Raw genomic sequence first — 26,123 nt, forward strand, 5'->3', positions numbered from 1 at the left:
GACTCGCAAGAGGGCGCTCGCGGGCTGGACCCTGACGGCCGAGTCCCTGAGATTCTCAGAATAACGCGGGAGATTCTCCAAGGAAAGAACTAGAAAACAGGCCGGGCGCGGTGGCTCAAGCCTGTAATCCCAGTACTTTGGGAGGCCGAGGCGGGTGGATCACGAAGTCAGCAGATCGAGACCATCCTGGCTAACATGGTGAAACCCCGTCTCTACTAAAAATACAAAAAACTAGCCGGGCGTGGTGGCGGGCGCCTGTAGTCCCAGCTACTCGGAGGCTGAGGCAGGAGAATGGCGAAAACCGGGAGGCGGAGCTTGCAGTGAGCCGAGATCGCGCCACTGCACTCCAGCCTGGGTGACACAGCGAGACTCCGTCTCAAAAAAAAAAAAAAAAAAAAAAAAAAGAACTAGAAAACAAACTGCTTTTTCCTTCTCCAGAGACCGAGATACCTATTACCAAAAGCACTGACGCTGTGAGCAGGATTCGAACCTGCGCGGGGAGACCCCATTGGATTTCGAGTCCAACGCCTTAACCACTCGGCCATCACAGCCGCGTGCGGGTTTGGCCCTGCGCAACTATAGCTGCCTATCAACATGCCCGCCTCCAGCCGGCTCCACCCACGCTGCCTCGAGATGCCCGCGCTCGTGCGCCTCGGCTCGGTGGCGCAGACCATGCCTTCTCTCCAGCAGCCGTCAGCGGCCCCGCTGGAGTGGCAGCTTTCCCATTCTCCCTCTCCTACCCGAGCATAGGATGGAAACAAAACGGTCCCAAATCCGAGCCCTGTCTTCCATACCCTTGAGGACAGACCCTGAGATGCCTACTTCATGCTACTTCATGAAAGCGAAGTGAGAATCTGTAGCTTCCAATACACACTAAAAGTGCAGGGGAACGGAGGCCCAAAGACGGATTGGCTTGTAAGAAGAATCTTTCTTAAAACCACACAGAAACGCACTTTGAAAGTGGAGAAGTGCACTTGCAGCAATAATATATCACTCCCCACCAACTCAGGCACCGCTGGGATTCGAACCCAGGATCTGCTGTTTACTAGACAGGCGCTTTAACCAGCTAAGCCACAGCGCCGGGTTAAAGTAAATGTGCCTCAAAATAAATCAACTGTGAGCGGGTGACAGTAAGTGATAATCAGTAAATAAGTGTCTGCAGTGGTTCTTCATCGACTCATCCCTTCCTAAGCTACCTCTTCCTTTTCAGGTTCTGGGCCAGAGAGTTAATGCTTTGCTCCTGCATTCTTCCAAACCTTTGGGGCCAATTCAACCATGAGTGAGCACATGACTCCATGTGTCCTTAGCTACCTAGACTGACCTCTCTGTGTGGTGACCAAGAAGCCAAGGAAGGCCAGGCACGGTGGCTCACGCCTGTAACCCCAGCACTTTGCGAGGTCGAGGCAGGCAGATCACCTGAAGTCAGGAGTTTGCGACCAGACTGAACAATGGTGAAACCCCATCTCTAATTTGTACTAAAAATACAAAATTAGCCGGGGATGGTGGTGGACACTATAATCCCAGCTACTCGGGAGGCTGAGGCAGGAGAATCGCTTGAACCCAGGAGGCGCAGGTTGCAGTGAGCCGAGATGGCGTCATTGCACTCCAGCTGGGTAACAGAGTGAAATTTCGTCTTTTTTTATTTAAAAAAGGAAGCCAACGAAGACAAACACCCTCGAGTACCTCAAGGCACGACGGGGTTAAGCGGGCTTCCTCTGCCTCGGCCACTTGTGACCTGGGCTGGAGCTCACCCAAGCCCTTGGCCACACGTGCCTCTCATCTCTCCTTCCCAGGGTAAACCCAGCTGAGGCCATGCTAGAGGGGACAGCAGAGTCAGAGCTGGGCGTGGATGTAGTAGGCTGAGCAGGGCCCTCACCTGGACAGGATGGGGGGAAAGAGGAATGGGGGTCTTCAGGGGATGGCCCTGTGCACCCTCACTACAACCTTCCTGGAAGCAGGGCCGAGTCCCTCCTAGACGCGCTCCCCTCACCCCAACCCCAAACTTCATTCCACAAAGTCCTGGCCGTTTTTATCTTTTTGTATTAAAAAAGTAGTAACAGACACAAATATCAAAAACACAAATGCCATCGGCAGAGGGTACAGCTGAGAACACCTGGGTCCCACCTGAGGGGCAGCACCAGGGACTCCATGGTCCACCAACCTCCCCCACCCCCGAGCAGCTAGGGGCTGGATCCCCCAGGTCCTGCTTGGGCCTCAGGCTCTCCTCCCATGTGGGGAGGAGGTGGGAGAGACAGCTGTCTCCCCCGATAAATAAGTGCAGCCCCAACCCTCAGGAGTCGGATTCAGGCTCAGCTAGGATATGGAGAGGCCACTTAAGCAGCCTGTCAGCAACTCTGTCCAGGGGAGGGAAGGATTCCTCTCCAAAGGTGGGAGGTGACGCTCCTCTGGGCTGGGCTGGGCTGCGGAGTTCTGCTCTCTGCTCCCTGCGAGGTCAGAGGCAGCCCCTGGATCCTGGGCTGGTGATGGGGGTCCGGCCCCCTATGGTGGGAGAAGCTGGGGCAGTTTCCCACTGGTTGGTCCAGCCACATCTGAGTTCTGAGAATTGGGACACAGGAGAAGAAAGCATCTTGTGGACTCCTGGAGATGGTCGCAGAATGGAGTCTAGCTCGTGCCGTTTCCTGCTGTAGGTAAGGCTGGACTGGCTGAGCTCCTGCTTTCTTTCTCCTCCTCCATGGCCAAGTCCTGAGAGCTTGAGGCCTTGGCCCCACCTTGGGCCCGGGCCTCCTCGCAGCCCTCACCCTCACCACTGCCGCCACTGCTGCTGCCCTGCTCGCCTCCACCCTCTTCCATGGGCTCCAGCCCCAGTCCATCCAGCTCTGAGAAGAGTGGGTCATCAGGGTGACCAGGATCTTGGGTGCTGCTCCCACAGTCCACACAGGCCTTGGTAAGAGAAATGGACATGAGGGAGTCAGAGAGGGTCCTCACTGCTAACCTGTCAGCCCAGCTTCCCACCCCCAGCCCACCGTGCTTCCGGAAATGTACTCCCAAGAAGCACCAGTCCACATATATGCACCTGCAGTCCAACAAGGTTGGAAGGTACCTTGTGCCCTCTACCCAGATGCCATTACAGGAGTGTCACAATGCACATTAGCATAGGATAGGCTGAGAAGAGTTCTGCAAAGACTCATGCAGCTTAATAATAATCCACAGCAAATTCAGTGGAATCAACAGTCTTCAGAATTAATGATCCAAGGATATTGAGACCAGCTCTTGGCCTCGATCCTTTGAACTTGACAAGCTCAATTCTTTTTTCTACCCGTCCCAGGCTTCTCTCACCATCACATCAAGAGCCCGAGGCAGTTGGCCCTTGCGGACCCAGGAGTGCACAGCGCCCAGTTCCCGCCGCTGGTCCTCAGAAAACCGGGGCTGCTGCCTCTGCATGGCTCGGAGCCGCTCCCGATCCTGCTTCAGCACAGAGGTCATGTCCCTGCCCGAGAAGGGGTTCAGAAGGCAGAGGCTGGGATCCAGGACCCGGACCAGGACCTGTGAAGCTGGCATCCTTCCTCTACCACAACTCCCCGCCTCATGCTCCTCCCCTAAATCAGGGCTATGGGAGGTCAAGGCTCCCAAGACCAGGAAACCCGCTCTCCTCCTGGGAGGAACTAGTAACAGAGATCCAAGGGGCAGGGAGGATAGGAACCATCTATCCTATCCAGGACAGAGCTAGTCCCAGAAAAGAAAACTGCCCCCCTACTACCTCTGAAAGGAAGGCCAAGGCGGCCTCTGAAATGCCTCACCTGGAGGGTACCTGGTAAGTCATCATGACGCGCTGGTCAGCATTGGCCATGAGCAGCCAAATGGGATCCTGGAGCACGTACTTAATCACCTGGTCCCCCGGCTCAGCCCCGCCCCGAGCAGCCCCAGCCTCAGCCTCGGAAGAGTCGATGCTGCCAAAGTATTTGCTTGTGTGGCTGCTCTGGCTGCTGCCTGAGAAGTGGGGGGGCAGACCAGTGGAGTCAGGCTGGCTGCATGCCCACTCCGGGGGCCTCACAAGGCCTCCCTCAAAGACCACATGTCCATCCCAATGGCCTTAGGAAGCTCCGCCAAGATGGGGCCTGGGCTCCCGGCTCCCCAGTCATTGCCCGACCCTGGGAGGTATTGGAGGTGGGGCACTCACGAGTGATGCTGGCTGAGGTGCTGCCCCCCTCATGGGAGCCTGAACCAGACCCAGAGCCCAAGCCAGAGCCCAAGGAGCCCGAGGCTGCGGAGCCTGTGCCGGAGCGCGAGTCCTCTTGCAGCAGCAGTTCCAGCAGGTCGCTGGAGCCGGAAAGTGCGTCCTGATTGGAGGACTCAGTGACCTCCACCTGGAGGAGGGGAGGGGGGCAAGGAGGGATGAAGGGGTCAGCACCTACGCTTCCCTTCAACTGCTCTCACTGGTTGTGGGCAGAGGCACATCCAACCCCAGTGGTCTCTGCTCCCCACTTCGTGACAGTAGGGCCAGGCTGAGAGAGAAGAAAGCTGGTGAAGAGTGGGGATGTGAGGCCAGACCCTTTCCAAGTGGCAGATACTCCCTCAGAAGTTATTGAGATGTCCTCACTACCTGTCAGACAGACAGGACTGTCCCTTCAATGAGGAGTTAGCCAATTTCTGCCTCATTCAGAAATTCAGCTGGGGTCTCCCTCCACCTCCTGGAGGCTGAGACACTGGCCTGGCAGAGGCAGCAGGCAGCATAAGGTGGCAAAGGGGCGGGGCTGGGGTGGGGACTGGCGGGCAGACGCAGGGATCAGTGCTCACCAGTCTGGCCTCTGGCTCAGCAGCCTCCTCACTGGGAGGTGGGGGCCCAGCACTGCTCCCAGGGCCCCCTGCACCAGCAGCCCCCTCAGCACGGGGGAGCTCCTCGAGCTGCAGCAGATTAAGCTGGAGTGGAGAGCTGCATCTTGAGTTGAACAGTGGAGAGTCCGGGCGGCGAGGAGGGCTTGGGGGGAGGGCGGGCAAGGACGGAGAAGGGGAGTACGAGGCAGGAGTGGGAGGCCCTTCAGCAGGGGTCTGGGGTGCCCCGTAAGGATAGCTGGATGGGGTTGGGAACAGATAGTTAGGGAGCACCAAGGCCACCATGGGGGTCACCAGAGGGGTGGGGAAAGCAGCCGGGGGCACAGATGTGGGAGCAGGGGGAAGAGGCTGGGGGCCTCCTCGAGGGGAGAACACTGGGAGAGGGTAGGGCTGGACAACTGCTGGGAAGGGGGTAGTGGCAGGTGGGGCAGGCCAGGGGGTGGAGGGTGGCACAGGTGAGGGGTGTGAAACGTAGCAGGGCGCTTCAGCCCGAGGGCTCTGGTGGTGGCGTGAGCGCTTGGCTTTGGATCGGCAGTGGTGTCGGCGGCTTGGGGGTGCGGGGCCGTGGTGGCAGCCTGTGGGAAAAGACTAGGGTTAGCGAGGGCCTCAACCTGGGGTTAGTGCCCCTGCTACCCACACTGCCGTGACACTCTGACCAGGGAGAGGGCAGGCCAAGGCTCCAGAGAGCTTCTCAACCCACACAGAATGGGGGGCTCAGGAGGTGGGGCACCTTCAGGGAAGAATCACAGGAGCCAGGGACAAGGGGATTTATTGAAAAAGGAACAAGGCCAGGGAGAGGTTACAAAAGGGGTCAGGCTGGGGGTGTGCGGAAGATGGAGGCACGCTGGCAGATGGAGGAGGCAGGGTGCGTCCATGGACACATGGACAGGTGGCTCTGGTCCCTCCGCCAAACTCCTGCAGGCGCTGCCAGCATAGGCGTTCCTCCTGCCCATCGAGGCCGTGTTCTGCCTAGCTTGCGATGGAGTGAAGAGGGGGGCTGGAAAGCCCAGTCCTGAGTCCTGCGTCTGCCTGCAGGGGGTCTCCCTCAGGCACCTGGAGGGGCTGCCTTCCACCTGCCCTTGAAGCCCAGACCCCACCCAGAGTTGGCCCAGAGTCTATGCATGTCTCTTCATCAGTGACAACTGACTCCTAAGTGGGCACACTTCCTGCCCCTGCCCCCAGGCTAGGCCTGAAGTCGCCTACCTGGAGCACAGCACTTCCGCCTGCCCGTCCCAGTGCCATCCCCCCAGGCTGCCCTCCTCTGGCTGCAGCCCAGAACCCCGGCCTAGTGGGGAGAAGCTAGCGAGGGACCTGTCCCTAGGCAGGCCTGGTGGTGGAACCACCACCAGCCTGGGTCCCTGGAGCAGAAACACCTCCCTTAAGATCCACCCCCCGACAGTCCAGTCCTAGACTGGGCAAAGGGCAGGCTCCGGCAGGCCCCAGGTGGCTACCTTGCTCACCAAGGGCTGAGGGCGCTGTGGAAGAGCTGTCGAGTCCACGCAGCCTGCCCAGGTCTCGGAAGCGGCTGAGGAAGGCTTGCTCTTCCTTCTGTGTGTGCAGGGACAGCACGGCCTTGGTCAGCCCTACTGGACGGTAGGCATCTGGGGCTGGGTCAGGGGCTACTGTGGGGCTGGGGGCTGGGCTGGGGGCTGGGCCGGGGGCTAGGCCAGGCAGGTCCTCCATCATGATGATGTCTGAGGAAGGTGAGATACAGAAAGGTCATCAGAATCACCTCAGGGGTCAACAAATCCATACCACACCCTCCCTGTCCGATAGCCTAGCCAACCCCTGGTGGCTCTGCCCCACAGCCGAGCCTGGTCCCCATGTACATTTCTTGGTCACCTCTCTGCCAAGGGCTGGCCCTGGGTCCTCTCCTCCATGCAAAGCTGGCCCAGAAGAGGAGACGATAGATACTCAGGTCCCTCCAGTGGCCACTCCCCTCCAGGAACTCTACTGGGATGACCCCCTCACAACTCTCGTTGGAAGAGAAGCCCACCCCTTGGCTTTCCCTCACACATTCTGTTTCTCTCCTTTTTTTTTGAGACAGAGTCTCGCTCTTTCTCCCAGGCTGGAGTGCAGGGACACGATCGCGGTTCACTGCAACCACCACCTCCTGGATTCAAGCCTTTCTCCTGCCTCAGCCTCCCAAGTAGCTGGGACTATAGGCGCGTGCCACCACGCCTGGCTAAGTTTTGCATTTTTAGTAGAGACAGAGTTTCACCATGATGCCCAGGCTGATCTCGAGCTCCTGATCTCAGGTGATCTTCCTACCTCAGCCTCCCAAAGTGCTGGGATTACAGGCCTGAGCCACCACGCCCAGCCCTTCACACATTTTCAAGGTCCATATCCAAAGACCCTTCAGGGAGCTTCAATTTTCCTCGCCTTCAGACCCTCTGTGGTCAGCACCTCAGGGCAAACCCCCTACCCCAGACTGTGTGTTTCAACTAACAGTAACAATACGAGAAGCAGAACAGGGGAAGGGCAAAGTCGAGAAGCCTGGCAGGGACGGGAGAGCAAGAAGCGGTAGCCCCAAGCCCCACGTCAAGGGAGGCCTCCTTCTCTCCATTGGGCTGGAAGGGAGGGGAAAGGCAGGAGGGAGCTCTAGCTGGGAGACTGGTAGAGCCCAAGCACTGCCCCCCAGCTCCACGCCCATACCCGACTCCGGGGGCTTCTTGTCTCCCACATGGACGATGGTGGAGCTGAAGCTACACTGACTGGTGACGGACACCACGCTCTCCGCCTTATTGGCCAGGGCGAGCGGGCTCAGGGTGCCTCCCACCACTGGCTCCTTCCGGGGGGTGGCCCCCTCCCCAGACAGCACTGCTGACGGCGGATCTGTGCAGAGAGATGGTGCCAGTTACCATCCCCACCCCCACTGGGAAGTCAGGAGAGAGGATCCCAGGGAAAAGGGGAAGGGGATGGTGGTAGGGAACAGTCTGGAGACCAGGAGGCTGGGGAGGAGGGCAGGGCACAGCAAGAGGGCCCAGCAGCAGAAGGGAAAAGACACAGGGCCACCAGGCCAGGACGGGGCAGCGGGAGCAGGGTGCACTGGGTCTTTACCTTTCTTGGTCCCCACAGGGACTGGACCAGTCCTCTGCTTCTCATCGTCAGAGGCTGAGGAGGTGGTGTAAGAGGAGGAGGAGGCACATTTACGCTTAGTGGTGCTGGGGAGGTTGCAGCTCTCCAGATACCTGGTGATGGACACAGCAGAGGGCATCAAAGAAGGGCTTGGGGTGGGCAAGGCTAGAGCCCGAGGTGGAGAAGACGCCTGCAGGCCTTACCTGAGGATGCTGTCCAGGCAGTTGATCTGTTGGTAGGAGCAGCTGGAGGCTTCTTTCCTCTCGGCCTCCTCAGGGGCCAAGGCTAGTGGGGCCGGGATGGGAGCAGAACCCGTCTCCAGCTCTGGGTCTGGGGATTGGCAGGGAAGGGCCCTGGCCTTGAATGTGCCTGTAGCTGGGGCAAAGAGAGAAAGAGGAAAATAGTCTTCTCAAGCTCACATGGAAAAAAACAGCAAATAGGTTGGTGGTGAAGATCAGGGGACCCCCCCAGGTCTGTCTCCTCACCCATACATTGTCACCAACTCACCAGGGAGGCGAGGCCGGGGCTGAGGCCGGGCCCGAGACTCAATAAAAAGCTGCTGGCCCTGGTGCTTCACCAGATGCACATCCTTACAGATCTGCTGGAAAGTCACCTGCAGGACAGCACCACAGTGAGCAGCAGCAGGGGGTGTGGCCAGTGTCAGGGGCCAAGGGCACAATAAAACAAGAAAGTACCAGTGGGGAGGCACAGACGCCTTGATGAGAGCAGGGTAAGAAGGAAACGGCAGGAAGGAGAGGGCAAAGGGGGATCGGGCAAGACTCTGGGACTGGCAGTGCTGGTTCCGAGGAGGAGAGGGGAAAGGGCGATTAGAGAACACGGTGGGAGCAGGTCACTCACTGGCGCAGGAGGCCCAGGCCCCTCTGCATCACCCCCGTTGCTATCACTGGAGGAGCCGGGGCTGTGGAGAGGGCCTGGAGATGTCACGGGGCCGACTCCACAGAGTCCTGTGGGGCTGGGGCTGTGCACGGGCTGCAGCGGGGAGAGGGCAGGTTAGATGGCTTGATCCTACTTCCCACCCCCTTCTTCACCTCCCACGCTCCCTCTCCGCTACTCTCACCTGTAGCAGCAGCCGGTGGATCTGCTCTGACAGCTCCTGGATATCAGTGTCCAGGGTCGGAGCTGGGCTGGGGGCCGGGGGAGTGAACACATCCTCATTCAGCGGGGCCCTGTAGGGTGGAGAAGAGTGAGTCCAGCCTGGCCCAGTCCTGTCCCCCACCACACTGCCCTATCCCCAATGCCAGCTCGGGGACATGGCCCCCACTTACGTGCGTACTTTGTGGCGGCCCAACACGAAGGCTACCTTGCGGCTCCAGGGATGCACAAAGCCAGCCCAACTGGTGTCCATGGTGACATACTCCCCGTTGCGGGCACAGAAGCGGATGGGGGAGTGGTCAAAGGGCTGGCCCGCCAACTGCAGGACTGATGGAAGTGGGAAAGGAGGAGGGGTCAAAGGGAGGGAGAGCTGAGTAATGGGGAGGCCATGGCACTGGAGATCCAGGAGACCAAGGCACCAAGAGACCCAACCTGAAGGGCAGCCATTCAAAAGCCCGGGACAGTGGGAAGGGTGAGCAGGGCAAGAGGAACTCACTCTTCTTGTGGATAGCCAGCATGAGGGGTCGGTCCTCAGGGTGCAGGAACAGGAGCACTGGGGCCCCCAGGAGGTCCTGGGGCAGGTAGCCCAGCAGGGGGGCAGCCCTGAATGGGAAGGAGGCATCAGAGTGGCCGTGGCCTCAGCCCTGGCTGCCCTCCTCTCCTCTAGGTCCTATCCTCACCTTTCATCCACATCCTGGAAGAGGCAGCTGGGTGTGTGCCGTGTAGTGAAAATCCTCTTGTCAGGGGGTATCCGGGGAGCTGAGGCACAGAAAGTGTGGGCACTGGGTTTCGTCCAGAATGCCCAACTCCTCAGCCCTCCACTCTGCCTGGGCCCAGGCTGGCTGACGATTTGCCACACAGCTGTGCCCTGGGCACTATGGGCCCAAAGATGGTCTGGGCCAATCCTATGCCCTGTACCAGTACCACGACTGAGAGCAAGCAAGGCATTCTTCTCTGTCCTCCTCTAGCTCAGTGATACTCAACTCTACCTCTAAAAGGAGCTCAAATCCTCATCTTTACAAAAGCTTTTCTTGTTCCAAAATTCAAAGGGTCTGGCTAAGCCTCCCAAATTCATGCCTGACCATGAGGAAATGTCCTTCCTCCCAGCCCCCACCAGGCCAGGGCCCAGACCTGCTCACCTTCGTAACCCGAGTGGATGCGCTCTGCAATCAGCAGGCAGCACGGCTGCGCAGGGGCCCCATCTGAGACCCGGATCTTGGTCACATACGGGGTTAGGCGGAATGGCTGGTACCGAGGCCCTGGATCCCGGTCAGGACCTCCTCTAGCAAAGCAGAGAGGAGCATTAGGGACTTTCAACCCAACCACAAGATCACAGCACACAACAGCAAAGACCCTGAGGAGGGGGCAGAAAGAGGCAGAGGTAGGCCGGGCACAGTGGCTCGCGCCTTTAATCCCAGCACTTTGAGAGGCCAAGGCAGGCGGATCACCTGAGGTCAGGAGTTCAAGACCAGCCTGGCCAACATGGTGAAACCCCATCTCTACTAAAAATACAAAAATTAGCTGGGCGTGGCGGCGCCTGTAATCCTAGCTACTTGGGAGGCTGAGGCAGGAGAATCGCTTGAACCTGGGAGGCAGAGGTTGCAGTGAGCTGAGATCATGCCACTGCACTCCAGCCTAGGCGACAGAATGAGACTCCCTTTCAAAAAACAAAAAACAAAAAACAAAAAAAAAGGAGGCAGAGGTCTTCTCCACCTCCCCTCACCTACCTGATACGGCAGAAGACAGACTTCTCCTGGGTAAAGTCCCTGAGGCCTGAACCTGAGACAGACAGGAGAGGAGTGAGCACAGCCTCCCGCCCCTTCCCTAGGCTGCAAAGAACCCACTAAGGGAAAGTCTGGGTCCCCTGGCCCCTCACAGCAGGAACTTCCTGGGACTGCTCATGCCTCCTCACAGTGCTTGGGCACCTTACCTGCTGAGGCCCCTGTGCCCCAGGTGGGCAGGCGAGATGGAGCAGTGGAACCATAGAAGACTCCCACATCCTGGGGAGCCAGGAGCTCGGAGAAGCGGGTACCCCGGAACACGTCCCGCTTGCAACGCAGCAGGACAGCTGCCTGCTCCGAAATGTAGACGATTCGGCCCGTCAGGAAGGAGACAGCCACTGAGAAGGTATCCTGGCAGGAAGGGGAGAGCAAGAGCAGATTGAAGAGCTGAGGGAGAAGGGGTAGGGGTGCATCGGGATGGAGAGGCCAGGCGGCCGCTGACCTGGTTACGAAGCGTGTACTCAGACGTGATGTGCTCCAGCTCCTCCAGGGTATAGGTGGACATGTCCATGGAGCAAGGCTCGCCCTCCTCCAGGCTCCACTGCTGGTAGTATTCCTGGTTGGCTGCAGGGTGGAGGCAGTGAGGCATTCAGTAAGGAGGCTGCCTCAACACAGGAGCCCAGGTCCTGGCCATTCCCTCTTGGGACATACCACTTACCCTGCACTTGCTTGACACAGGCCAGCGCGTACTGCAGCGTGGCCAGGGTCCCAGAGCGGCCCTTGCCCCGGCGCTCTGGTGGCAGTCGAAGCTTGAGCTCTCGAAGTGCTGTCATGAGTTCCTTCTGGGTCCTCGCCCGGGCTGACTGTTCACTGCTGCGGGGCCCACAGGGAAGGAGATAAAGACATTAGTCCCAGAGTGTGGCCTGGGCCCCCAGACCTCTCCTCCAGCCTCACTCGACGTACCTGCAGCCACTGGTGGACGGGTTGTCCTGCTCTGAGCTGGCACTCAGGAGGCTGTAGGCAATGGAACTGCTAGGTGGGGATGGGCTCTGAGAGTTTGTGCTAGGAGACAGCAACAGGCCCAGTTACAGGTAGGGCCAGCAGTGTGAGGCCTGTCACCCAGCTCTGCCTGCTCACAAGACCACTCCTAGAGCCAACATACACATCCATACGCACCTCTTGCTGCTCTCAGTGGTCTCCAGCAGGGCTGAGTCCTTGCCATTGCCTGAGGAGGAGCTGTGTGAGCTCCGCTGAGATGCGCCCCTGGACTCATGCCCGTTGGACTCATTGCCACTTGAACCATTGCTGTTGGCATCGGTGTCATCGGCCAGGCTGGGGCCTGGGCAAGGCCGGTGCTGTGGGGGCCCAGGGGATGGGACCCCCCCAGGACAAAATGATTCCCCAGGCCTGGGGTCCCCTCCCCCATCAGCCCCTTCTAGGGGGCCACTCATGTCTGGGCCATGGGGAGAACAGAACAGAGAAGGCGAAGAGGCCACCACGGATGCACGGGGGGGCCTGGAGGCCTGGCTGAGGGAGTGAGGTGGAAGATTTAAGTCTCTGAGGGTTGACAAGTTCGAGCACAGCCAGTACCTGGAGAGGGAAACCAGGAAGTAGAGTTTGCAGAAAGCTGGTTTGTTAACTCCAGAGCACCTGCTGGCTTCACTCAGACTTCCCCCTGCCTGGCCTCATGCGGGACTGATGGGAGTGGGACCCAGGCCTGGGGCTTCCAATGGGGAGTCAGGATGTTTCCTGTACCCTTAGGGGGGCTGCAAGTGGGAGAAAGTTCTCCGGAGCCTTCCTTCACATCCTCTGCCACCCTGGCCTAACTACAGCTGTCGGCAAAAACCTGGACACTTCCCATTCCCCAGTTCCCATTAGGTCTCCACTCTGCCTGGGCCTCCAAGGCCTCGGAGCAGGGGGTGAGCTGGTTGCCTCCTATATTTAGGCCTCCAGGCTAATTTTATCCGGGGGCGGTGCCACCCCCGCTGCACATGCGCGCCGACGTGCGCGGCCCCACCACGCGCTTCCGCCGCCGCCACGGTCGCCAGGGAAACCGACGTCAGCTGCTGAGCTCAGCGGTTGCTGGAGGGACCACAGGAGGGCAGAAGGAGCGACCCCTCCCCCATTTCCCGGCGGAAGTGGGGGAACGGCCCACTCTCACACTGGTGGGTGCGGCCGGGGGTCACGCATCCTTTACATATCCCCAGTCCCAGGATGGCTCAGTGGCCGCACGAAGTGGGACGGCCTATTAGGATTCCAGGGTTGTCCTGGCTTCCCTAGGACGAAACACGACGGCCACCGCCCTCCGCGCAAAAGCCCCTCAACCTGACTCTCGCCTGGATCCCAATCATTCTGCTCAAGACAACACAGCCTTTCCTTCTTTAGCCCCTGCGCTGCTTCCCCACCGCGAGGACCGAAGCCGGCAAACTGCCATCGTCAAGGACCCGAGGATCCTCTCAAAAAAGAGTCCCCTACTTTTCTGGCCAGACCCCCACCCCAAGTCTTGGGCAGAAGAGGCACAACACCAACAGATCGTTCTTCCCCTACTCCCCGTCTAACCACACCCCCACTACTGAGCATTTTCTCAGCGCCAGGCGAAAAGGGAAGGTTGTGGCCAACAGCAGGAACTAGCGCTGGGAACGGGATGTTCCAGTCCGAAGTGGGCTGACATCACAGGCGGCGCAGGGCCAGGGACTGGAGAGCAGAGACACGGGGAGCGCCGAAAGCCTAATGGGGTCCTGGTACGGGGGCAAACCTGGGGCCCCTCGAGTAACGAGCAAGAAGACCAGGGCACGCCCGCTGAGTCGGCTGTGGGGCCGGGCAAGATGGGACGGGGAGGTGGGGACAAGCTGGAGGTAAGGTGAGTGGGTCAGGAGTGCAGACTCCCGGTGCAAGATTTCGAGGAGCACTTCGGTCCCTGGGGGCGGGGAGAGGGTGGGTAGCGGTAAGGACGACAGTGTGCCCTCTGACTGGCTGGGCCAAAAGTAGCCCATCAGATTGGAAGTGGCAGCGGTCCGGCTCAGGGACGGAGATCGGCCCCAGGATGGCCGCAGAGATGCCTACCTGGTCGCGGGAGTGTCCTCGGCCCGCCTGCCCGCCGCTGCTCCAGCCCGCAGCCGAGTGGAAGCTCCACCGGGAGGGGAGGCGGGTTGCATAATGCCGGGCACTGCCCCCTCATTGGCCTCTTGCCGACAGAGCCGCAGGCCCCGCCCCCGATTGGCTGGGGATCTCTTCCCGGCGCCTGATTGGCTAGTGGCCTCCACTAAGGTCAGGGCTGTGTCACACACACGGGCGCACGTGGACCTGGGTGCTGGTGCTGGGCTGAAGAGCCTCAGACACCGCCCAGCCAATGGGCGCAGGACGCTTGCACAGTGAATAATGGAAGGGAGGAGAGAGGGAGGTACGCTGCGCCTCTTTAGGGAAAAAACCCGAGCCAGAGTAGGTGCTCAAGACTTGCCTATTTCCTGAACGTACTAGCCTTGCAGAACACAACATCTTGGCATCTTCGCCCTTCCAGTGGTGGGGAAAAGGAATGGCGCTGGGAGTTAGGCCACGCTGGATGAGATGGGTGGTCCTTGAGAGAAGGGGACAGACAGAAACCTGGCTGGGCCTCTCCTGGGTTCCTGTCCCAACCTTGTTCCTTCCCAACCTTCGTTCTACATAATGAAGCCCTTTAACCGAAGCACTTCCTCTGACACTTCAAATCCTGGGAGAGGACAGTTAAGGGCCCACGTGTGATTGGTGGGTGAGTGGGTGGAGGAAAGATGCGGACAATGGAAGGAGCGACCAGAGCCAATAGTGGCTGTGAAGAGAAACAATGGCAGGTGCTTCTATGGCCACTCAGAGAAAAGGTCTCTGGGCAGCCTACGTGGTGTCTAGTACTTCCCTCCAGAGAACACAGCCACCCACAATTAAGGCTGCCCCAAAAGTGGGGGCCAGGAAGCCAGGACTACAGAGGGACCAAGGGGATGGCAGAGAGAAGAGGCTAGCTGGGGCCCTAGACAGAGAAAGGTGGGGTGGCAAGGGCTTCATATTTCCACTGCTTGGAAAAGAGAAAGCCAAACTCCAGGGGCCCAGCCGGAACGTCATCTGTCTCATTCGCTGTACTCTCCAGAGCCCAGGCCAGGACCTGACACATGGCAAGTGATCGATAAATACGGTAACATGATTTTTTTTTTTTTTTTTTTTAACAAGGATAGGTTGGGGAGGTGGAGAAAGAGTGTAAACAGGAGAAAGGGGGCTGGGAATTCTAATTCTTTTAAAGAGGGGAGTAGTCCTAGAAAGAAAACAGGGGAACGATTTGCAAGCAATAAAATGTTAGTCTGGTCCCAGGAGAACTGCAATTACACAGCCCCCTCGATCCAGGACCGTGATGAGTAGTTCCTCGCAGGGCTCCCTGGAAACGTGGGTAGTAGATGAACAGGCCTCCAAGCAGCTGCTGACATAATCATTGTGGGGGCACGCCCCTCACTGTCACGTGGCCTAAACTTTCCTGAACAATGAGGGGAGGGTGAAGGGGAGGGCTCTGTGGAAAAGCTGGGACAAGAGTGTGTTATAAATTAACCCAGAAAAATCGAAACAGGAAAACAAAGATTCAGGAGCCTGGAGGCCGGGCGTGGTGGCTCACGCCTGTAATCCCAGCACTTTGGGAGGCTGAGGCAGGCAGATCACCTGAGTTCGGGAGTTCGAGACCAGCCTGACCAACATGGAGAAACCCTCTCTCTACTAAAAAAAAAAAAAAAAGATTCAGGAGGCTGGATTCTCAGTCTCCTCTCCCTGAAAATGATCCTCCCCACCCCAACTCATACTGTGGCCTTGGCCTTGTCTCATTTGCAGACACCTCTTCCCTGAAAACACAGTTTTTCTCCCCCCTCGGGGATTTAGGTGTGATCCCCCCTGACCTAGGCAGTCCTTGCTCTCCCGCCTCCATCTCCCTATCTGTCTTTTGCATACACAAAAGGCTCCAGCCCTCCAGCAGCCCCCGCTTGCTCCCAAGGCTCTTGTTGTCCTGCTTCACCGTCCCCACAGTAACCAGGCCCTGCTGCCGTCAATGGAGGCGAGGGGGCGGGAGACAGCGGTGACGTCAAAGCGGAAGAAGGGGGCGGGGCGAGGCTGCCGGGGAATGTGGGGCAGGGAGGCTGGAGAGCCTGGAGAGGCAGCGGTTTGGGAGGCGGCCAGCCCGAGAGGGCGGCGGCCAGCGCACTTGGGAACATCATGTTCTCTTGGCTGGTGGCCCAGGACATGCACCCGGCCTGGGCGCCTCCCCCAACCAAACGACAGCCGTTCTGTCCCAAAGCCAGGGATTCCTGGAGAGAGGATTAGGAGGAAGGGGGCCCCCTCCCCACACCTCCTCGCCACCACGCCTGGCTCTCTTTTCAGGACTCCCATCTGCCCGCTCCTCAGCTTGTTCCTGCAGCTCTGGCTTTTCCTCTCTCCCAAACTGTACACATCTGCTGGCCTGGTACCAAAGACCCAGGGCGGAGAAGTTGGAGGCCCAGACTCTGGGAGAAAACACGCACCTTTTTCTCCCTTCCAGAAGCCCTCCTTCAGAGCCTGAATCTCTCGTTATTATGGCAGTGGGGGTGGGCGCGGGAGGCGGGGAGGACAGGGAGGAGAAGGGGCCTAGGATGAGAAAATCAAACTGGGACAGAGCAAGTGGCCCAATCTGGGGCCTGGATCCTGGGAGAGGGCTAGAAGGGAGGAATGAGGGAATTTGGACTGCTGCCTGAAGACCAGAAGAGCCAGGAAGAGAGAAATGGGACGCCATCAAAACTTGCAGAAAAACTTGAGAATGTGAGACTAGTCCCCAGCCACAGCAGGCACATAAATCTCTCACCATGACGCAGGCATTATGATAAGCACTTTACATTATTTCATCCCCAGAACAACCCCGTGAGATAGGTATTATTACCCCCATTCTCAGGGGGATAACTAAGGCACAGAAGTTACTAAACTTGTACAGTGCCTCATAACATGGTCTCAAGCTCTTAACAAATGGAGCCCAGGATTCAAAAATCTGAACTCTAATAATGGCCTGTCATTCTGGTTTCTTACCCTTCAGGAACCTGTGAGGTGTTAACCAACCTGTAAGCTGCATTCCAGAACTGGCAAACCTGGCATCTCAAATACCCAGCCAATTCTAAGTTTGGTGCCAGGAACACAGACTGCATCCAACCCCTTTCTCTGCCTTAGGCCTGATCCCAAGACACTGTTTGCACTCCCCACACACTTAACATCATAGCCCATTTTCCCAGGCTCACAAAGTGCTTGAGACCACCCTAGCAGCCACCAGCCCCAATGATTTCCTACGAAGCCCACTTTCTCACTTTTCTACCTTATGTCAGGCCAACTTTACCAGACGCCTGGCCTGGTTGTTTGTACAGACAGATATCAAAACACCTTGTTGGTGCCTCCCCACCTCCAGCGGCTCAGGAGGACGTGCACCGCCAATCTGCACAAATCCCAACCCTATCACTCAGAACTCAATAGTTGCTACCCCACGTCTATTCTCAAGGACGACTCTGAGGCCTAAACCCTTCCGTTTAACATGAGAAAGACACCCGGAGCCGTAATGTGACTGGCTCTGGGTCTCACAAATTATCACACCATCCTTTCTCATATCAGCATGCCAACCCTTTGGTACCCTCCGATTTGCCCTACCAGGGCATCCCTCCCGTCTTCGAACCTCTGCCTCTTTCAAGTGTTTAAGGCGACCACCCAAACAGCAGCCACTAAAACATTCTCCATCAGCTCTCAAGGGTCCCGTTCCGGTACCTCCCTGGGAGCAGGGGCTCCTTCAGTCCCGACCTGAAAGGGAGCTCCCTCAGGTCGCAGAAGGCTTCCGAGCCCTTCCCCCCGGGCAGTCAAGTGTCCAGGGACTCTAGGGGGGCGAGGGATCTGATGTCACTAACTCCCACCCCGTCCCTCTAGACCTGAGTTCGTGGTCCCTACTCTCCACAACCATCAGAGCTCCCACCGGAGCTATCACGTATTGGCATGATCCCACACACACACTCTATTTAACACCTTCCCAAACGGCCACACCACCCCGGAAAAGTCCACATCGACCGCCCCGCATCTCTTCCCCATCCCCGGGCACTCACCGCTCGGCGCGCACGAACACTCCAAATTTCTTCTAGGACTTCTAGCATTACGCTGGCTCCTCCAAACCCGCCCACGGGCCGCGCTGCCACGCCCCCCACGCTTATTGGCTTAGGGGCGCCGACCCATGCCCCGTGCCGCGTGCAGCCGTCGGCCCCCGCACAGCCTCCATTGGCGCCTCCGGCCGCCATCGTCTTCTCATTGGTCAGCAGGCCGACGGGGGCGGGAGAGATACACGTGCGAGAGGGGCCGCCCCAACGCGGCGATTGGAAGCCTGACCGGAAGCCACGCCCTCCACACTTCTGAGGTTCTTATTGGCTGAGGAAATAACCCCCGACCTGCCAAGATTGGTGACGTCAGTGCCAGTCCTGCTCTCCAAGCTTTCTCATAGGCTGAGAGGTCTTGGAGCTGTAGGGTACACGTGCCGGCGGTCTCACGCGGCAGCTTGTTTACCCAGAGGCTGGGGATTTTCCTTGACGACACTCTTAACCACGGCTGCTAAATCTGCGCAGGCGCAGCGAGCGTGACCTGCACGCAGGCGCAGACGTGAGCGGTGGCACAGTATAAGGCTCACTTTGTACAGAGACCCGGGCATGACGAGGGGGCCTCTGGCGCTGGGGTTCCAGCCCTGGGTCCCCAAGGCTCCCCGAAGCTGGAAGGTCAGAGCATTAGGGTGAAGCGGTCTTCAGATCTCAGCACTGTGTGTTGGTGACCATGAAGATGAGAGAGCCCCTTCCTGATTGTTTTCTGCGGGCCAGGCCAGACGCTTCTCCCAAACTCTGAGGCCAGCTCTCATACTCCCCGCGCCTCACAAATGAGACTGAGATCCAGGGAGGTTACATAATCTGTTTGCCTGTAACACGCTAGTCAGTAACAAGGCTAAAACTTGAACCCAAATTCAAGTTTTAACTTCTAGGGCCCATGGGAACTCTTAAACCTGGAAGGGATTTAAGTTGGAAGTGCGAAATCCTGAGCACTGCCTGGCATATAGTAAGACTTCAATCAAGTTGGACATTCGGGTAATGATTGTGTACCTAATATAAGAATCACGGTGGCTCCCGCCTGTAACCCCAGCACTTTGGCAGGCTGAGGTGGGTGGATCACTTGAGGTCAGGAGTTCGAGACCAACCTGGCCAACATGGTAAAACTGTCTCTACTAAAAAAAAAAAAAAAAACCACGAAAATTAGCCGGGCATGGTGGTAGGTAGCTGTAATCTCAGCTACTCAGGAGGCTGAGGCAAGAGAATTGCTTAAACCCAGGAGGCAGAGGTTGCAGTGAGCCAAGATTGCACCACTGTACTCCAGCCTGGATAACAGAGCGGGACTCTCATAACAAACAAACGAAAAAAGGCCGGACGCGGTGGCGATTCTCCTGCCTCGGCCTCCCAAGTAGCTGGGATTACAGGTGCGTGCCAGCACGCCTAATTTTTTGTATTTTTAGTAGAGATGAGATTTTACCATGTTGGCAAGGCTGGTCTCAAACTCCTGACCTCAAGTGATCTGCCTGCCTTAGCCTCCCAAAGTGCTAGGATTACAGGCGTGAGCCACCGCGCCCTACCTAAAATATACTCCCATTTGTCCAACATCATGTTAAGTGGATTTTTTTTTATTTTTATTTTGAGACAGAGTCTTGTTCTGTCACCCAGGCTGGAGTGCAGTGGGGTGATGTTGGCTCACTGCAACCTCCACCTCCCAGGTTCAAGCAGTTCTCTGCCTCAACCTCCTGAGTAGCTGGGATTACAGGTGCCCGCCACCACGCCCGACTAATTTTTTGTGTGTATTTTTAGTAGAGACAAGGTTTCACTATGTTGGCCAGGCTGGTCTTGAACTCCTTACCTCGGCCTCCCAAATGGCTGGGATTACTGGCGTAAGCCACCGTGGCCGGCAACTCATTGTTGAAGCACCTGGGAAAAGGGATACTAAGATGCCACATCTGGGGCCTCCTGGACCTACAGGCTGTGGCAGTTCAGTGTGGGGTCTAACGTCACGAGTCATACAACAGAATACAGAGGTAGTAGGCCGTCTACCGGCAGCTCCACGACATACTCAGCTGTGTCTCTCTGAGCCTATTTAAACCAGTATTTACTAACCCCATCTGGGCGCTGGCACTGGATTAGGCACAGAGGGGAAGAGATGCTTCACAGAAGTGGCCAGTGACTTAATCTACTGCTGCACGGGAGCCACTGCAGAGCATCTAGAAGTTAAATCGAGTAGAAAGGAGTCCAACAGCAGGAACATGCCCCAGGAAAGGGAAACGAAACCTGGGAACTCTATAGACCATAGGGCTCACGGGGCTTAGAGACACGGGGACTGGCTATGACACTTCCCATTACCAACTCCTACTGCCCCCGTGTGGCCATTTTGAGAATCACATTTTGCCCTGCCCAAGGTCAGGGCCTCTTGCCAAATCCAGTCCTTTACCAATGTATCTTCTCAAGCTTCCTGCTATACCTTCCGATCCAATATTCTTCCCATTGGTTAAGAAAATAACTTATTCTCCCCGCACCAAAAAAAAAAAAAAAATAGAAAAAATAAAAAAGATCTTAGAACAGACAACACTTGGTTACTCATTACACATTTATTGTACATTTTCACAATCTGGATGCGCCACAGAATTGGGGGCATGGGGTGGGGGAAGAGGGGGGCAGGGGACACTGGGATAATATGGGGGGTCTAGAACACAGCACCCCCACCCCCAGCATCTCTCCTACCCTTTCACACCACAGCTTAGATATCCCTGCTCCCCCTCCACACAGAAAACCTCAAGTGTGGGGGGAAGAAAGTTTGGGGGCCCCCTCCCGTGGCAGGTTAAGGGACTGTACCCTCAGACCCTTAAAATTGTGCCATTTAAAAAGACAATAGACCCTTCCTCAATCACTTCACCCAATGAAAAGACAGCTCTCTCTGGGCTCAACAGCCCTGGAGAGGGGCAAGCATCCCCATATTCCAGCAAGTCCCATGCACACATTGGCAGTGACTAGTACCCCACCCTAAATTCGGGGGTGGGGGAAGTCAGAGGAGCTGGGAAGTGATGGGGGCAACACCCCCCAAATTGAGGAGGAGGGTTTTCAGTCCTGCCCCCAGCAGGGGTGAGGCCAGAGATTTCAGGCAGGAATTGGGGGGATTCTCTGCCCTGCCCCACTCCTCCCCAAGGCAGTGATGACCCCCCACACACTGGTAGCCACCCCTCCCAAAAGAGATCAATTGTGGCCAACCCCCAACTCTCCTAGTGGGAGGAGGAGGTGGATCAGGCAGATGGGAGGGAAACCCCATGGGAATGTCAGTTGAGTGCCCCACATGAAAACTGGGGAGCAGGAATGTGGGGAGAATCCCCGAGTGGCAGAATTATTGGTCCATCATAACATACTGAACTCCAAGACACTTACATACCAGCTGGGGGAGGGAGAGGGTACAAGAGGTTTGGAAAATGAGGGTAAGGGAGGCAAACTGGACTAGAAGAGCTAGGAGGAGGCAATGCTGGAGGACAGAGCAGCCTGGTCCCCCAAAAGCCCAGGCTCCCCACCATCTGCAAGTAATGTCGTGCAAATGAAAATGTGATACAAGGACTAATGGGGACTAACTCCTCAGTAAAAAAAGAAACACCAGTTGAGAGAAGAGTGATGGAACAAAAAGAAATGGAAAGGGATGGCAGTATGTAATGATACGCTAATTAACATGCTGGACACTCCCAAAGACCTTGGGATTCTTAGGACCAAGTGGGGCCAGTCTCAGAGCCTCCCAATGGATGCAAACAAGATGCACCTAAGGAAGCCTGGACAGATGCTTTTTGTTTTTTGTGGTCTTTTTTGAGGGCGGGGCAGAGGGAGCATGACCGGGAGAGGGAGGAGGAAAGGAAGGCCAGGGTGGGAGGAAGGATCAGCTAAATCTGAGGGAAGAAGAAGGAGAGGAGAGGGACTATTGCATAGCAGATGCAAATGAAGGGACTTGGGGCTAGTCAGGAAGAAAGGGAAAGGGAAGGCAGGCAAGAGAGAGGAGGTGAAGGGAACCTCAGGAAGGGGTGTTAAGGACAACCAGAAAAATCTTCTAGTAATAAAACTACAAACAGACCAAATATATATAATATTATATATGTATAAATAACAGCTGGCTATTTACAGGGGGACACACACACGGACACACACACGCACGGATCCAGGGAAGGGGGGGCTGAAAGATATGGCTGAGAGGTGGAGGAACGGCTGAGGGTGGGGGGAGAGGCCCTTCTTTAGGCAGGGCAGACTCCTCAGGGATTTAAGTGCTGAAGTAAACTGTGGAGAGAGGGGAAGAAGATGAGGAAGAGGGAGAGGGGAGGGAGAGAGGGAGAAAGAAAGAAAGCAGTGTGTCAGGCCTGGCCCTGCTCCAATCCTCCCCACTCCCCAGCTGGCTGGCACCCCTACCCCTCTCTTGGACTCAGTTTCTCCATCTACAAAGCAAGGGGTTAGACAGGTAGGTTATGAGGTCCCTTCAGTTCCATGGTATGGCCTTGAGGCCACATACCCTAATCCTCTGAGCCTGAGGCCACAAGCTCTCAAATAATGGGGTGGTTGGCTTCCTGGTCACGTCTCAAGCCCCTGGGCCTTTCCTTTCTCCCACTCCTCAATTCCAGGGCTCTCAGATTGGGCTCTTAGGCCCAAAGGGTCCTCAATGGATACACCAACTTTTATATTTCTAAATGTTAACAAAACTGCCAAGAACCAGGCAAAATGCAGGCTAAATAACATCAAAGTTTTTGGCTCTAGGTGAATCAGAATTGCCATTAGCAGCTATATGTGTTTTTGGCTGAAGAGTAAAAACTAGATTAATGACCTTCAAAACCCAGAATCCACTGGGGAAACCTCTCCAGGGAAAGGGCCCCGGCCATTCCCAGCCTACTCACCTATGATGATGATGAGGATGATGGCGCAAATCACTCCCAAGATGATCATCATCTGGGGGTGAGAGGAGAGGATCAGCGAGACTAACTATGATACCCCATTCACCCGCCAGTCCTCCTTCCTGTCCCCATCCTTACCTTGAGGTTTTTCCACCAGTATTTGCGCTTGAGCTTGGCTGCACTTGTTTCAAACTGGGAGGCCCCTGCCTGGAGTGCATCTGCACGGTCGTCCAGCTCCGACAGCTTCTGGTCCCGCTCCAGGACCTTGTCCACGTTCACCCTCATGATGTCCACCACCTGGGAGAAGGGCCCACGGGGCAAGGGGGTGTGCCAAGGCCCACCTCATGAGGGCAATCCTCAAACATGTGCCCACCGTGCCACACATGGAACATGCACCCTGATGCTGCCAGGTTAACATGCCAAGGACACACACAGTACATGCCTAGCACACCTGGGGACATGCAAGGAGCACACATCAGGGGATTGCTGGTGACATCTCAGATATCATAGCAACACCCTCCCTCTATGGCGCCTCAGGCGCTCTGTCCATCACCAGAGCACACCTGCCTAGGCTGGCACACCCCAGGCTAGCAAAGCTGATTAACACCCCCAGCACCCTTCCAAGTGCGTGCTGACAGGGAGACACGGATGGGGCAAGGTATCTTTGTCCGCAAACCCACAGGCGTGAACTGTCATCACTCCCAAACCAACATGGGCCCCTACACCTAAACGCCAACCCCCAGGGTCCTTTCTACTGCTTTTGACTCCCCCCACACTCACCTCATCCACCTGGGCCTGGGTCTGCTGCAGTCTCCTGTTACTGGTGAGGTTTGGAGGGGGTGCAGGGGGGCCACCCTCCCCAGCCGGGGCGGCAGGGGGGGCCGTGGCAGCGGTAGCAGACCTGAGGAGCAGGGACGGATTAGGACCCAGGGCCTGCAGTCTCCCGGCCCTGCAGCCAGGGCTCCGCCCATCCACCTGTCCATCCTCGTCCCTCCAGTCCTCCTTTTCGGGAGGAAGGCCACCCGATGGAAGCCCTGGTCCAGGTCCAGCCTCGCCGCCGATGAGCTGCGTGACCTTGAGCGAGGCCTCCCCTCCCCCCGGCCTCAGTTTCCCCGCCTGTCAAATGAGGGCGACCTCACAGATGTGATCGGGGTCGACCCGAAAAGACAGGCGGCCGCGGTGACAGGGGCGGGGCGCGGCAGGAGGACACAGGGTCCGCTCCTTCCCGCGGCCATCGCTCGAGCCGGCCAGCCCGAGACGCTGGGCTTCTCGGCCGCCCGCGCGCAGTCACCGGCTTGGGCCTGGCCCCGGGGCGCGGGGAACGCGGGAGAGACCCCGGGCACTCCCCACGGCCGGTTGCCAAGGGCGGCGGCCGGTGCAGGGAAGCGCGGTGAGGGTGGCGGGCGGCCGACTCACATGGCGGGGGCAGCGGGTGGAGGACTTGGCAGCAGCAGTGATGGCGGCGGCGACTCGCGCTGGCTCCGACTGGCGCTGGCTGCCCGGGACGGAAAGATGGCGGCCGCGCGTCACCCGCATCCGGGCACTGCGGGCGGGGGCGGGGCGCCGCGGGCGACGCGTCGGGAGCGGGGCCGCGGGGGCGGGGCGCTGCGGGACTGGGGTCGTGCCGGGCGGGACTGCGGGTCTGGCGCCACCGTGCCCCGGCAGCTCTCTGGGCACTCACGGGACCACCAGGCGGGTTGCTGCGGCTTCCCTAAACCCACCGTCACCCCGCCCTGTCTGAGCACAGCCTTCCACAGCCGCCCCCAAACCTCTTGCCACCTGCCCCTTAGGGCACACAGCAGCCTGGCCCCGCACCTAACCCCCAGACCACTCCCTGAATCGTGAACCCAATAAGCCAGACTGCATCCCACACAGCCCAAGGTCTCGCCCCGCGCCCAGGTCCCAGCACCTAGCGACCCGCCTTCAGCACTGGGAATGGGCTGGGGTTGGGAAATCAGAGAGGGCCAGTACAGGCGCTGGGGCAATATCGAGAGCGGGGACCCTGCTGCTAGGGTGGAGGGGAGTGGAGGAGGTTGGTCTCAACCCATCACCCCGCTGGTGGATGTCTCAGAGGAAGCCTGCGATCCCAGGCCACTGGGTAGGAGGGTGGGAAGAAAAGATGAGGCAGGCTCTTCCCGCCGAAACAAGTCCAGGGGGTGGAGGACCGGGGAGTGTCTACAGGGTGTGAGGAGGGGGGTGCCCCGCCTCACGATTGAGGTTCAGACCAGGGGTACTTAACAGCTGGAGCAGGCCCGACTGAGGTGGGGTGAGCTGAAGACCCCGAGGAGGAGGGCACAAGGCAGCCGGGGCTGATGGGGGCAGGGGCTGCTTCACGTGGTGGCTGCTGACTGGCCAAGACCTAGCTTTGCCCCAGGCTTGGGTCAGCGACCCCAACTGCAGGAGAGGGCTCAGGCTTTGGTCCCAGGCACAGGGACCAAAAGGCTTTTTTCTCTCTCATTTTTTTTTCTTTAGTAGTAGGCACAGTGGGTACAGTTTACAAGGTGCTGCTTTACATGCGTATTCGCCTCGCAGGTGTGACCTTGGACAGTTGCCCTCCTCTCTCTGGACCCCAAATACATTGCATATGTAGATACTAAATCCATATTCGTTAAATGGCTTGATGTGGATAACATGGAAGATTATCCCTATCTCCATTAGGCCCTCTAAGCACACCCAGAGGCTGTGTACACTCCCACCCAGCTTGTCAGAGAAGATGGGACCAGGGGAGCTGTCGCTCTGGTGGAGTGCAGGGGATCAAAGCAAGCCTCAAGGGTACAGGAGGCATTTTAGGCGAGGCCCTTTGAACCTGGGGTGGGGGTGCTTACTACATCCCTGGAAGGTGCAGGGAGGCTGATGGCCTTGATCTCTGAGACAAACAGGAACCAGCTTCGTCCCTCCCCCACCCTGGCTTCCCAGGGCCTCCGGGTGTGAGATACTCCCCCACTGCAGTGCCCCACTCCCTCCCCACAGAAGCCCGGGGACTGGCTCTGTCACCAGAGGTGTCATTTCCCAGCTGTCTGGGGGAGGTGAGTGAGCAGGGAATGTGTGTGCTGGGTGTGGGAACTCAGCCCAATCTTAGAGAAGATACTCTTGGCTTCCTCCCACTCAGAGGAGCAGCCGCATCCCTGATCCTTGTGCACTGAAAGTCCCGGGTGGCTCAGCCTATGTGATGAGAAAGAAAAGAGCAGCTTCCATGGGGGTCTCAGATCATGCTATGGGATGCTGGCTCCTGCTTTTTGGTCTTGAGATGATTCTGCTTTCTAGTCAGAGAACAAAGATGCCAAATTCCAGCCTTTTAAGTTCAAAAGCTTCAGTGTCTGTCTGGTTATAAATAAGACAGGGAGGATTGGAAGAGGCAGGCACAGGAAGCCCTTCCGCCCCCAGTTGGACACCCTGCACTAACTGGGGGGAGCCTAGTGCAGGGCCAGGCAAGACATTTGATGCTG

At 57.7% G+C, this 26,123-nt stretch overlaps 2 protein-coding genes and 2 non-coding genes across 6 annotated transcripts; all 4 read right to left on the bottom strand.

Moving 5' to 3' along the window:
• Positions 1–469: 469 nt before the first annotated feature.
• On the bottom strand, positions 470–551 carry TRNAS-CGA (transfer RNA serine (anticodon CGA)). The gene has a single exon. It is a non-coding gene; the product is annotated as a tRNA-Ser (tRNA).
• Positions 552–1,007: 456 nt separating this feature from the next.
• Positions 1,008–1,081, bottom strand: TRNAT-AGU (transfer RNA threonine (anticodon AGU)). The gene has a single exon. It is a non-coding gene; the product is annotated as a tRNA-Thr (tRNA).
• A 943-nt stretch (positions 1,082–2,024) lies between these two features.
• LOC105473894 (period circadian regulator 1) lies at positions 2,025–17,962 on the bottom strand. 3 transcript variants are annotated; one of them, XM_011728096.2, is made up of 23 exons: positions 17,807–17,962; positions 11,880–12,293; positions 11,667–11,765; positions 11,422–11,576; positions 11,206–11,327; positions 10,913–11,114; positions 10,710–10,761; positions 10,122–10,264; positions 9,663–9,741; positions 9,479–9,585; positions 9,156–9,309; positions 8,948–9,056; positions 8,728–8,859; positions 8,377–8,482; positions 8,073–8,244; positions 7,852–7,982; positions 7,447–7,626; positions 6,243–6,485; positions 4,756–5,366; positions 4,139–4,325; positions 3,759–3,948; positions 3,298–3,448; positions 2,025–2,901 (listed from the first exon to the last, which is right to left on the bottom strand). In XM_011728096.2, exons 2-23 carry the CDS (start codon positions 12,152–12,154, stop codon positions 2,623–2,625), a joined length of 3,879 nt encoding a protein of 1,292 aa, XP_011726398.2. In that variant the 5' UTR covers positions 12,155–12,293; positions 17,807–17,962; the 3' UTR covers positions 2,025–2,622. The 3 variants fall into 3 exon arrangements, with proteins under 3 accessions (XP_011726398.2, XP_011726389.2, XP_011726384.2); XM_011728087.3 differs by lacking the exon at positions 17,807–17,962 and adding an exon at positions 13,767–13,895 and having other exon boundaries at positions 6,252–6,485; XM_011728082.3 differs by lacking the exon at positions 17,807–17,962 and adding an exon at positions 13,767–13,895.
• A 2,401-nt stretch (positions 17,963–20,363) lies between these two features.
• Positions 20,364–24,223, bottom strand: LOC105473909 (vesicle associated membrane protein 2). Its single transcript, XM_011728109.2, has 5 exons — positions 24,094–24,223; positions 23,458–23,578; positions 22,816–22,974; positions 22,681–22,732; positions 20,364–22,072 (listed from the first exon to the last, which is right to left on the bottom strand). Coding segments are annotated over exons 1-5 (351 nt in total). The 5' UTR covers positions 24,096–24,223; the 3' UTR covers positions 20,364–22,055.
• Positions 24,224–26,123: the final 1,900 nt, after the last annotated feature.

Source organism: Macaca nemestrina, chromosome 17 (assembly GCF_043159975.1).
Source record: "Macaca nemestrina isolate mMacNem1 chromosome 17, mMacNem.hap1, whole genome shotgun sequence".
Taxonomy (NCBI): Eukaryota; Metazoa; Chordata; class Mammalia; order Primates; family Cercopithecidae; genus Macaca; species Macaca nemestrina.

Coding starts and splice junctions, on each gene's coding strand:
- LOC105473894 (XM_011728082.3), bottom strand. CDS start 13,858: ATGCAACCCGCCTCCCCTCCCGGTGGAGCTTCCACTCGGCTGCGGGCT. Junction 10,762..10,912: donor GGGCACAGGGGCCTCAGCAG/GTAAGGTGCCCA, acceptor TGTCTGTCTCAG/GTTCAGGCCTCAGGGACTTT. Junction 9,057..9,155: donor GGCCGCCACAAAGTACGCAC/GTAAGTGGGGGC, acceptor TCCACCCTACAG/GGCCCCGCTGAATGAGGATG.
- LOC105473909 (XM_011728109.2), bottom strand. Junction 22,975..23,457: donor CCCAGGCCCAGGTGGATGAG/GTGAGTGTGGGG, acceptor CCCTTCTCCCAG/GTGGTGGACATCATGAGGGT. Junction 22,733..22,815: donor ACTGGTGGAAAAACCTCAAG/GTAAGGATGGGG, acceptor TCTCACCCCCAG/ATGATGATCATCTTGGGAGT.